General features: G+C 32.7%; 1 protein-coding gene across 1 annotated transcript; it reads right to left on the reverse strand.

Annotated features, from left to right (window-relative positions):
- Window positions 1-300: 300 nt before the first annotated feature.
- Window positions 301-12,342, reverse strand: Cep290 (Centrosomal protein 290kDa). The gene is made up of 23 exons (XM_076382777.1): window positions 12,163-12,342; window positions 11,871-11,955; window positions 11,672-11,718; window positions 11,474-11,560; window positions 11,274-11,409; window positions 11,066-11,202; window positions 10,756-10,994; window positions 10,543-10,675; window positions 10,284-10,474; window positions 10,069-10,210; window positions 9,743-9,983; window positions 9,340-9,505; window positions 7,923-9,263; window positions 7,007-7,304; window positions 5,524-6,698; window positions 4,236-4,434; window positions 3,323-3,546; window positions 2,578-2,725; window positions 2,117-2,512; window positions 1,809-1,975; window positions 1,083-1,284; window positions 478-735; window positions 301-388 (listed from the first exon to the last, which is right to left on the reverse strand). Exons 1-23 carry the CDS (start codon window positions 12,340-12,342, stop codon window positions 314-316), a joined length of 6,267 nt encoding a protein of 2,088 aa, XP_076238892.1. The 3' UTR covers window positions 301-313.
- Between the last annotated feature and the right edge of the window lie 239 nt (window positions 12,343-12,581).

Genomic DNA, 12,581 nt, shown 5'->3' on the forward strand with positions numbered 1-12,581 from the left:
TTAATTGATTTCTGTGTAAGATTATTCCTAGTAACTATTCTTGAGATGTATATTTGTAGCGAGTAAAGGATATATTGAAACTATTTATTGCAGTACCACTGTACCAGAAGTCCATGAGAAACAAGAAAGATTGAAATGTGAAATAGTTTCGAAAATCAAGTGCGATTTATATAAGTAAAGTGAAAAAATCACCTTACTCAATTTGTCACAGTCGAAAGAAAGAACCCACCTCGTCTAATCGTAACACCATGCGCATGATCGTCTGTGACTTAATAGAAACACAATTATGTACGTTTCACTTACCGAACATCGATTACTCCAGAGCAGGGGCTGTCACATAGCACTCTGGTATTGTAGACAATGCTTGCCTCGATTCCAACTGCTGTACCTGAAGTCGCATAGATTCTATCATACTGTGTTGTTCCTGTCGATCGACCAGTAATGATTTTATCCACTCGTGGATGAATGTATACTTACACGTTGCCGAAGGCTCTTTTCGTTTATGGCTGCTCTCGATAATAAATGTTTGACTTTGTCTAGAAGCTCAGACTTGTGATTTAATTGTTCCTTCAAGACCGTCACTTCCCCATTATCGTCCTCTTTTTGGGCCCTTTCTAACGCAGCCAATCTCTGTTCTGCTAGCTGTAAATCTGTTTCTAATGTTACGATACGCTTTTGCGCTTGCTCGTATTGCTTTTGCAACATGCTTTCGCTTCGGTTAGATGATAATTTCCCCTGTATGCCAAATTGACAAAATGTTAACATACGAGCCGCTTATTTATGAAATCGATTAACTTCACAAAACAGAAATATGTATATTCATTTTGAATATGAAAAGCTAAGCATCGATCAAGTGCTTTGATACTTAAATGTAGGAAAATTAAAACAGTGGAGTTAATCACTTTTGCCTGTGAACGACTAATATGTAAATCTTAAACGGAACACGGCCATTATTTGTTAAGTAATAACACTAATTCTGTTTTTTGGATACCTGACATAGTAGACAAATTTAACATGTTTTGAAATAAACTCAATCTTATTACTTAAAGAACACAGTGCTATATAAAACATTATTTTCGTGCCTGATGCATCAGATGAGTCTTTTTCGAACCAATTCGAAGTCTTTTGTTCTCTGTCTGCAACTTTTCCACGATTCTTTTTAGAGTGAAAATCGTTTTCTCCATTTCTAAAACAGACTTCTTCGTAGAGTGCTCTAATAAATCTTTGTCCGACGACCTTGGAGTCGAATCTGATAATTTTTCTACTTTTAACAACTCTATATATCTGGATATAAAAAAAATTATAAAACAAGTTACCGATTGTTACTTGTTGTTAGTTAATTTTTACAGAATGTATCAAAAAGATTGATCGACTTTAAACATGGCCATAATACAAGGAAAATGGACATTCATAAAAAGAATTAGATATTACATAAGTAATTTTCAGAGAGATCAAAAAGGAACGAATTTGCATAAAGTATCTGCAATGAAAACCTTCAAAAAACTTAACGCAAATATAAACGAGATTCGAATCTGTTTAGAGTTGTAAAAATCTTCCTGTAGTTCTTAACTTTATTGTAATTAATTGACAAAGCATAGAACCTAATTTTTGTTGTAATTCTTTCCGAAATAACTGAATGATACATAATTAACATAATTAAGACCTTGTTTTTAAAAATTGCTAAAAATATTTATAATAAAATCACATTTGTATGGTCCATCTTACTTAATCTGATTCGGATAATTTGAAAATTTGACCAGCCTTTTCGGTACACCCTCTATACATAAAAAACGATATTATAAACCTACTTTTCTAAATGCTCAACTTTTTCTCGCAATCTCGGCGTCTCTGCGTTCGCTTTTTCTAATTCGAGTCGTAATTCAAAATTCTCGCTCTCCAATGCTAAATTCATTTTCTCTAGAATATCCTTAGTCATTTCCAATTTTTCTAATTGCGTTGCAACGCAACTATCACCCTATAAAATATGTATAATTACGAAAACCAAAACTAAGCGAAATAAGTTAATATTATTTCTTATTTAATTACTTAAATAATTGAAATACTCAAAGTGTTGAAGCAATTAACTGAATTGAAATTCTCAATTTACATGACTGACCTGAGAAATAATTTCTAAGGCAGCGATACGTCTCTTTTGCTCCTCGACTTTTTGCAAAAGTTGTTTGGTATCTTCATTTTCTAATCGATCAGTTAACTCTCTGATACGATCTCGTAGAGCTTGACACTCTTTCTGAAGATCCTCCATTATGTTCTGCTGGGTGCTTGTCATAAATCTAGCAGACAAACTTCCAGCTGCAGTGCTATTTTCCATTTTTAATTTACTTTTTAGATACCACTTCTCCCTTTCCATACACGTTACCACTGATCGAAGTTTCTCATAATTTGAAAGTAATTTCGTGTATTCGTCCGTTTTTTCTTTAAGTTTTTCTTTGAATTTTTCAGCAGTCTGTTGCCATTTCTTTTGTTTCTCCCATAATGAAAGCTCCTCTGCAGTCTATACGAAGCGTTTTGTCAATATTATATGAAATAAATACAAACAATTTTTTATCTTTCGTATACCTTAGCTTTCTTTGCTTCTTGAGCTAAATATTCCCGATCTAATTGGGTTCGCGCCTTTTCGAGCTCTTCTTCTAAACTTTTTACCTTACGTTCGAGCTGTATTTCACGCTGTGAAGCTTTCTTCTCCTGTACCTTCACAGCCATGTATCTGTGATAAAGGTAATTGAAATTTAAGTAATACTTAAAGAAAGTATCACCAAATTTTTTGCTTTCATTGTTCGTTACAGGAAATTAATTATGTTTGCAATGTTTGGATATTTAATGGCTTACAAAAGTAAAGCTACTTAAAACAATTACTGCATTAAACAAATTAATGTAGGTACAATTTTTCCCTGTTCATATATTGTGGTTTGATTTTTATTAATTTTATGTATGTTTTTTGTACACATTAAATACGATAAATGGTTATCAAATTTTTTTATTAAAATGTACAATCTTTTAATTAATTGTAATACTAGATTTGGACGAATTTCACGACTTCTAAAGTTATATATGTATATTCCACACGATCATAAATCTAACGAATAGTCTACCACTTCATTCTGTTTTATAATAATTATATTTTGAAACACTGTTAAAAAGAGTCGATCATTTATTTAATTAAGTATTATTTCGATCATTTCAAACATATTACTGAATTTGAGAAATGATCTAAATGAGTGTTCTAATATAAAATACTCTTAACGAATGAATTAACTATAAAACAGTCAATCATGCACGTTTAATTCGCTTAGCACAAAAATACCTGCGACTAAGTTGTTGCTTCAAATCAGCAATTTCATGTTTATACGATTTCTCTTTTTCCAACAAAGACTGTAATTGTTTACGTAAAGCGTCTGTCTGCGTATGCTGTTGTTGAAGCTGATCACGACTCGACGTCTGAGTGATCTCATACGTCTTCGTTTCCGTCTCACCATGCATTATCGCTCGGTGAGATCTAGTTGCAGACTCCATCAACTCAATCTCGTTCTTTGCGCAAAAACAATAATCGCATTGAATTATTTTATACGATGTGCTTGGCTACAGGTGGGTGAAAATTTATGGATCGTTTCTAGAGGTTAAAATAAGACAAAATTTAAGAATCACAAAGCTGTGTTTGTGAGAGCAAAGAGAACCGCTAGTTTTAGTGACTACACATTGATTATGAAAATCATTCTTCTCACGACTTGACATCCTGCCAGTTTTCGTGCAAGCAATAGTGTCAGCTGTTTCCTAAGTACCAGGCGAATTATATTAATTTTTATACCTTGTAATTAACACATGAAGTCTCAAACAGAATTCTATTATTTCTAAGATATTCAGAATCCACTAAGAGCATAATGATTCGTCTCTACATTTAAGAAAGCGATACAGGATTCATAGAGGTATCAAAAATGTCTAATGAACGAAGAGAAGACAATATATCATCATTAAGATTCACCAATTTTCTAAAGTAGAAACTGAACAAAAGTTTCCATGAAAGTATCGTTAGAAATCAGTTTGCAAATCATCCTAGCCCACATATATACTTAAGTCATAGGACTCTGAACATGTTAATCTTTGTTTTATTTTCACATCCAGAATCACCCCTTAAATTATCCTCCACCTTCAATTGAACACCCTGTAATCCACACTTTCGCGATATCTTTATTTTCTATTAAGCTTAGGATCCATAATACCTGCAACTGTTGACAGGTAAGGCTAAGCTCACGAATCTTATCATCTTTTTCCTGCAGCTCCTTCATCAGGGACATGTTCCCTTTCGTGAGCAGCATACGATTCTCAGACAACTGTTGCCGAAGCATGTCTGCTTCGGACTGCCACTTTTTCAGTTCCTCGCGGTAACTTTCCAGCTCACTTTTGTGTTGTTCCTCGAGTCTGGCAAGAAAGATTACACGTAGGACATTTCATTTTTTTACAGCACAGAGGCTTAGGAATGGAACGCGCGAACGGTTTTTCGCGAAAGTATTTAATCGCGGAGGCGATGGTTTCTCTATTCGGACATACAGATTCATTTGTCCTATTTGATTCGTTTACCTTACTTGACGTGATTGTATGTGTGGAGAAAATAAACTGGCGTTTCTTTTAACTACTGTAGTAAAAGAATACGCTTATTATGCAACCATGTCTGCTTAATCTTGCAGACAAAGTACCCTGAATATTAAAAGAAGTACCCTGTTTATATATCTTAGTTTGTATATATTTTTGTTACTCGACAATTTATTACTTAAAGAAGAATAAATGTATGTGAATGTGAATAAATGAGCAGAATAAATGTAAACATTTAAGAATTTGTTTAATGAATTTAAATACCTATTCTGGATGTAATAAAAAGAAATGTTACAAGGAAAACGTAAAAGAACTTGTCAATGAGAACATTTTTCGAATCATACTTTCTTTTCCTTTTTTCCCTGTGATTAATGTGATCATGTACATGTTAAGCATTTTCTTTAACAGAAACATCTTTTCTTTAAATACTTCTCTTTACGTCTTTACTAATCTTTTTACGTGAAAGAGGAAGGAATTTTATCTACATTCAAAAAAACACGTTTTCATTTAATAAAACTGTGGAACTACACAATACCTATGCATATATACTGTAAAACTTCTGAAATAAATAACCGAAAACCCTTCTTAAATCATTCGTCTTTTCTTCTCTTGTTCTGCATTTAGTCAAAAAAGACATATGACTTATTCTAGTTTTATGAACCTCTATACCTTGATGATCAAGTCTATTTTACTATCTAAATTGCACTATTATATCTCCAGAAATATTGAATGTCTAGAAGTAATATTTCAAGAACAGAAACAGTGGTCTATGAATGACTACCCTTCCTAAGTAGATGAAACTAATAAGTGAACAATTTAAAGGCTTCATTCATTAATATCTGTGTAACAGAAGTGTACCTCGCCAATATTACCAAAGGTTTTCACACGACAAAACCGCTCGTGCATTCTAATCTTTACCTTTCCCTCATACGATCCATGTGTTTCAATCTCTCCTCAGCCAATCGGTGCCAGCGATCACTCAATTCTTTGGTGATACTCAAATCTGCTTCCAGAGTTGACACTCTCTCATGTAATCTTGCAACTTCTTCAGCCTGCATAGCGTTACCTTTATTATCACATTTTGCCACGACCCCATTCGCTTTAACAGGTGCCAATTTTTCAGGTTGAATCGCTAGATTGCCCTTTTCCTGCGTAGCTTTCTGAGCCTCGTTTTGTAGAGACTGAATGCGACTATGAAGATTCTTAATTTCCTCCTGCAAACGGGCAGCAGCTTTGCTGTGCTCGTCTCTGTCTTCTTTCAATAGGTTCTGATACCTGGTTATCGTCTCCTCTTTCTGACTCAGTAATTTTTGTAAACTATTTACCGTCGACTTCAAAGCAAGATTGTCGCTGCTGTCGTTGCTAGGAAGTTGTAATTGAGAGAGCTTGTATTCATCCAACAGTTTCTCCTTCTGCGTTAATTGTAGATCCTTGTTTTCTATCATTTTGTTCAACGAGCTTACTTTCTTTTGGTACTCTGTTATCTGAAGCTCGTATTTGACTATGGTCGAAGAACGATCAGAGGCTAGTTTTAAAGCTTGGTTTAATTGCTCACGAATCAAAGAAATTTCCTTTTCTATCTCTTCTGCGTTCTTTCTTTCTTCCTCTTCTACTTCTTTCTCTATGATTTTTCCTTTCTGCTCGAATTCTTTTTTAGTACAAATTATTTTGTTCGTTTGCTTTGTTCCAATATCCATTTGTTTTGTTTCTTCTATCTGTTTTATTTCTTCTCTTTTTGGTAGGAGTTCTTCTTCTAGATCTGATTTTTTTAATAGCGAAATGGTTTGAATTTCAGCTTCTCTTGTATCTTTTCTATCTCTGCAACAAGTATACGGATCCGTTTGTATTTCCTCTGACTTTGCCATTATCATTGTTTGGACTGATACATGCTTATTCTCGAAGGTTTCAGGACTCGTTCCAATATTACAAGTATCAGTTTTTGAGGAGGGATCTTGTCCTTTATTCCAAGCTTTCTGAATTTGTATCATATCCAGTTCCATGTTTGTTATAAGCGATTCGTACTCGAGAAATTTATTATTGGCGACTTGTAGTTCGAATTCCAGTTGCGTTATTTTTCGTTTGTATTTGAAATCCTAAGTAATGAATAATGATTAAGACAAGTAATCTTAGTTAAAGTGAAACCGAAAGAAATCTTTTAAATTTTAAAGAGAGAAAAATTAATTTCCAACCAGACTATTTGGGTCCATCTAGCTAAAGAAAAATGAAAGTTATTTCAAAACAAATGGACCCACGGTGATGTCTTTAATAATTATTTTAGTGCTGTCTTAATCAACACACAGATCCAAATTAGGAACTTTAATAAGTATTTTAGTAAGTTGTATAATGAAAGAATTAAAATAGAATGTTTAGTGCTGAATAAAAAATTGAGTAAAACACGTACGTTTAAAGTGTACTGTGAATATTCCGAAAAACGTTGCATAATGTCCTGAACGCTATTACTTCCGATTTGTTGTTCTAAAATATCCTTCAAGCTTTCAACAATTTGCAGACGATTAGTTAACGTTTCCTGCTGCAATTTAGCGCTTTCGTAACATTCCTTCGCTTTTTTTAGTTCAGAATCAGCGCTTTGACGCTCGTCTCTCAATTTCATCAACAGTAATGTTATTCTGTCTAAAGCACTGAGCGAAGTAGAACCTGCATATTGATTTTGCAAAAACCCTATGATATCTATATATGTTCTGCAAATAAATCCTCATTGTTAAACTATCGATTCCTCTAATATAATTTAAACTTAAACCTTCCCAAGTGGCTAAACCGAATTATGCTGTTTCAATCAAATATGCTTTATTTGATATTTAAATTCGTTCGTTATTGATATTTAATTCGCCTTAATTCAAAAATGGATTTCTTTTGGATAACATACTGAAATAAAATATGTGCAATACTTTGACACTTCAGTGAAATAAGAAATACATATAGGCCTTCATTAAATAAAATTTTATAAATATGCATACATATGCAAAAGTATTAAACTTAAAACCTATTTGAAAATCTTTTAAAGTAACCTTATTTTAATATAAGTTTGTAAATTATATGTACTTTTTATCCCATTTGCCTCTCCTCAACTTTCCCCACTAAAAGAAATGAACTTTCTTCTTCAACATTTTCGCTGATCAATTTTTGTAAAATTTTCAATTTTCTAATTCAAGATAGTAGGTAAACAATAAGTTCGTTTGTATTTTAATTTCATATTAGATTAATTGCAAGTCATATTCATAAATAAAAAAGAAGTGTTCTAAAAAGCTTGAAGCTAGCCACTGGGAAGGAATTATGTTATTTTAAAGAAATAATTTCACCTGCAACGATTATCGGACTGTTTTCGGCAGTCTTGCACAAAAGTACGTAATCCTTCACAAGTAGTCTTCGATTTATCAAGTTCGTCCTGTAAATACGACATTTCGTGTTCGAGTCGCACCTTCTGCGCGTTCAATTCCATCTCTGACAGTTTCTTACTAGCTAGTTCAAAGCCAAGCCTCGAAATCGTTGCTTTATCTTCACTGACAGCTTGCAAGTCCAAAATTTGATGCCTCAGACTGTCTAGTTCCAATGTCTTCAAAGAGTTCAAGGAGTACTGTCGTTCTGCTTCTTCTTTAGATATTTGCAACAGCTTCTTTAGATTTTCATTCTCCAGTTTCAACGCTGTATTATTGCTCTTCAAGTCTTCAATTTTATTGTCGTCCATTAATTCTGTCGTTTTGAAAAATACGTCTTTCGAAAATCTTTTATGTAAAATAATTAGTTCTTCTTGTAACTCAGATTTCGCAGCAGTCACTTCTTTAATAGTCTCTTCAGACTTTGCTAATTCTACTTGCAGAATTTCGTGCAAACTAGTGACATGATCAGCACGTTGTTTCTCTAACAGTTCATTCGCTTTAGCTTCCTTCAATTGATGCACTAAATCTTGGTCATTTTCATGATGAACTTCTTTTTGGAGAAGTCCAATTAGCTGATCCTTTTCTTGTTTTACCAGCTCCAATTCAGCTTTTAATACTTGTACTTCCTTATTATTTTGTGACATTATATTGTTTTCCAGTAAACAACGATACTTTATGCTCAATTCTTCAAGCTTTTCTTTGAGTTCGGTGTACGTCGTGTTGCTGACAGAGTTGGACAAGTTGCTTTGTAACGTTGAAACTTCACGCTCGAGAATTTTGTTATATTTATTTGTATCAGCAAGCGTTTTTCTCAAGTAGCTTTCATTCTTTATAGCTTCCTTTTGGTCCTGATACGCTTTTAAAGTTTCCTTGTTCAGCAACTGCTGAAGAGTATCGGTCTTTCTCTTTGTGATAAGAAGTTCGCTTGCAGCTTCCATGTACTCCTTGCTCTTAATCGCAAAAGCTTTCCGAACCTCGTCATCGCCTTCTTCTAAAATTTGTAAACTTTGCTCGTAGACTTCCAGCTGTAATTTTAGCTTTTCGATTTCATTCTTCAGGTCATCATTTTGTTGTGACAAGGATTCTTTCTGTTTTTTCCATTCCTCCGCTTCATCTTCATAAGCATCTTGCAATTTCTTCACTTCAGTGAGATAGACTGCCACCTTTTCACCATCAGATTCTTCAATATGTGTATTCTCGTGGTTAGTATTCTTGTTCAAGGCTAATCTATGAAGTATGTTATCCTTTCTTTGCAGCTCTTTTCTGCAATTATTTATATTCTCTAAATGAAGTCCTTTATTTGTTCCAGTGAACAACAGTAAATGTTTCGCGCATGTACCTTAACTGTTTAAGCTGATCCCTTAATTCAGCATTACTACCCTGTACAACGTTTAAATGTTCCTGCAATCTCATTGCTGGGTGATACCAACCAGCCAAATGTCTCACATCTAATGCTTCTAACAACCTTTCTAATGTACTAGACTGTATTTCAACAGAACTTTTACCTGAAGCATCGGATAATTAATTATATGTCAAGAATTTGTTGAACATGCAACGATGTAACGAGAAAATCTTAAAACCAGTGTAGAGAGTTTGCTAACGTGATTAATATACGTGAATTTTATAGTACTTGTGAGGGTTAGAAAGATTGGAAAAATAGAGCTTTTAAGTACATAACTGCGTGAAAAAAAGAAAGAAAACGGTGCATCATTAAAGTACCATTAAAATTAGTGAAAATTCACCATCTTGATTTCGTATACTGTCCAAAATCTCATGCATGCCCATTCTCAGAGCATCGTTTTCTTCGATAACTAATTGCATGTCCTGTTTCAGCCTCGAGACGTTTAGCTGAGACTGCAATGGCCCATGTTCGGAATCTGCCAGTTTAGTCGAGTGAAAAAACTCAGTACTACCGTCTGCTGTGTCACCCGAGAAATCTAATTCCTTCGAACCTTTGCTTAGCTTATATTTTAATACCCTAATCTAAAAAATTAAGATCAACGCTGAAGAGAACTTCAATTTTGAATAAAATGTGAAAATTCTTCATAGATGAATTATTCATTCTTACATCTGATTTTAGTTCTAAATTTTCCCCAACAAGTGCTTTATTTTGTTGTATAAGATCCTCCAATCTTTTTGATTCTTCTCTACGTTTTGCTACAGCATTTTGAATTGATATTGATTCATCCTCTGGTATTCCTAACTTTTCTCTAGAGTAAATATTAATATATGATCATTCCTGAGCTTCAGTAAAAAAAAAAGGAACAGCAAATCAAAAATTACCTAAGAGTTATAATTTCCATTTCCTGATACGAATTTAACATTTCTAATTTGTTAACAACATTAATTAGGTCCCTTATATGTTCACTTTTATCCTTCAAGTCAGTTTTTAAGAGTTTTATTTCATTCAAAGCATCGGTTAATCCTTGATTTTCATCCTGATATTTTCTTAAAACCGATAATACTTCGAACAACTAAATAAAAACCAATTGTGTAAGATCTAAACTATAATTATTGAATGCAGAATATACGATAAACTAACTTTACTACTCCTTTCTTTGGCATCTTCTTCTGCCTCTGACAACCTTTTTTTCAAGTTAGATATCTGCTCATTCGCATGTTGTAATTTTTTTGACAAATCCTTATGCTCTTTTTTTTTATCATTCTTCCCAACCCTATATTAAATATTAATAAAAATTAACGAACCAAAACCTATTTTTTTTGCTTTATTTTATAACTAAAAATAATTACATACTTTTGTGCATCTGTTTTCAGTTTCTCTATAAGTGTTGCACTTTCATTAATTTCAGTTACAGCTTCAGAAAGCTTTGTTTTTAGTTCAGTTATAATTTTATCACGATATTCTAATTCTTCGTTCAAACGAACTATCTCGGACTTATTTTGTTCTTTAACAGATGCTACAGACTGCATAAGTGATTGGGATAATGTTTCTTCTAATCGTTTAATTGTAGCATCTTTTTCATCTAATATTGCCTAATAAATGTTTGATGAAATAAAATATATTGTATGCATCTTACATCCTAACAAACTATGTTCATGTGTACCTTCCATTCATTAATTCTACTATCAATTGCTGCACCAAATTCGTCTATGACTTTATCTCTATCTATTTGCTGAGCACTTATCTCTTCTATATGAGCACTTAGTGCTGCATTTTCACGTTCTAGATGCGATATTTTTTCTGAAAGTAAAAGATCCTTTCAGAGTTACTACTATATTTAAATCATAGAAAATGATGTCTAGTGTAACAACCTTTGAAATCTACTATTTTCATTTGAGCAGAACTTAATTCTTCTGTCATTTCATTCATTTTCTGAGTTGCATCTTCCATTTCTTGTGTTAATGTTGTTAATCGTTCTTTTAAAATCAGATTATCCTTTTCTAGGCTCTAAGGATTTAACAATTTTTTTATAAATTATTTTACTGAAGCTTTTCCCTTTTCCTAAACTCACCTCTAGTTCTGTCATAAGAATTTTTATTTTTTTATCTTTACTTTGCATTGTGTCTTCATAATCAGTATTTTCTGATACATTCAAGTGCTTAAAACGACAATACGAATAGCTTTATGAGTAATATTGCATTATGATATTATTATTCATATTATTTTTATTACATTAATATTATAAATAACAATTAATAAAATATCTTACTTTAGATAAATCCCTGGCTTCATGTTTTATGTCAGAAGTATCCCATTCTATTGTGCAAGGTATAAGAACATTGTTTTAACATACTCATTAACCAAATAAACATTGATCACATAGAGATAATTAAATCAATTTTTTACTATACATTAAAAAGAAGCAATTTAATCAGAGATTGCTTTTTATATACAACACATAATTTTACCTTTCTTTTTACGTTTAGCAGGTTCAGGTTTTAAAGAAGAAATTGTCTGTTTTAGTTCGCTGCATTCTAAAACTAATGACTCTACCTATTGGAAAAAGCAACTTTAAAATTATTATCAAAAGTACAAGTTTCTAATCTAGAGAAGATTATTGTACTCAAAAAGAAGATATTTGATTCTAGAAAAAATCAGTAAGTAAGCTCTGTTCTATTAAATAATAACAATCATTAGCAAAGATGTTCTGTTAATAATCATTCATGTAAACAAAGAGAAAAAAAAAGTAATGATTTTTACTTGATTGTCTTTATACTGTAGTACTTCCTGAGATAGTTTCATCAATGTTCGCAGGTTATGTACATCACTGATCTCATCAACATCGCAGCTGATCACGGCTGGATAAATATTTTCCATGTCATCATCTGTTAATGACGATGGATCTATAGATAATATACGATCCCAATCTGTACGACCCATTTTCCCCGTTATTTTATCAACTATCACTACGATAACCTCACTATTTCTAACGAATTGTGGTTTGTTGACGTTTACATAGGACGCTACATCGCGTTGCCATGGCAACTTTGTTATGATCTGCAGCCTGACATCTAGCGGAGGATTGATCAACTTCAAAGCACTGAATGTTTCGATTTTATAATTCAAAATTTAAAAATTGTAATTTTATGAGAAACGAATAAGTCGAAGAGAAGAATATA

Source organism: Calliopsis andreniformis, chromosome 8 (genome assembly GCF_051401765.1).
Source record: "Calliopsis andreniformis isolate RMS-2024a chromosome 8, iyCalAndr_principal, whole genome shotgun sequence".
Taxonomy (NCBI): Eukaryota; Metazoa; Arthropoda; class Insecta; order Hymenoptera; family Andrenidae; genus Calliopsis; species Calliopsis andreniformis.

Excerpts from the sequence above, each read along its gene's own strand:
- Cep290 (XM_076382777.1), bottom strand. The coding sequence starts at position 12,342 with ATGGGTCGTACAGATTGGGATCGTATATTATCTATAGATCCATCGTCA. Across the intron at positions 11,956-12,162 it reads TACAGTATAAAGACAATCAA|GTAGAGTCATTAGTTTTAGA; the intron begins GTAAAAATCATT and ends TTTTTCCAATAG. Across the intron at positions 10,995-11,065 it reads GTAGAATTAATGAATGGAAG|GCAATATTAGATGAAAAAGA; the intron begins GTACACATGAAC and ends AACATTTATTAG.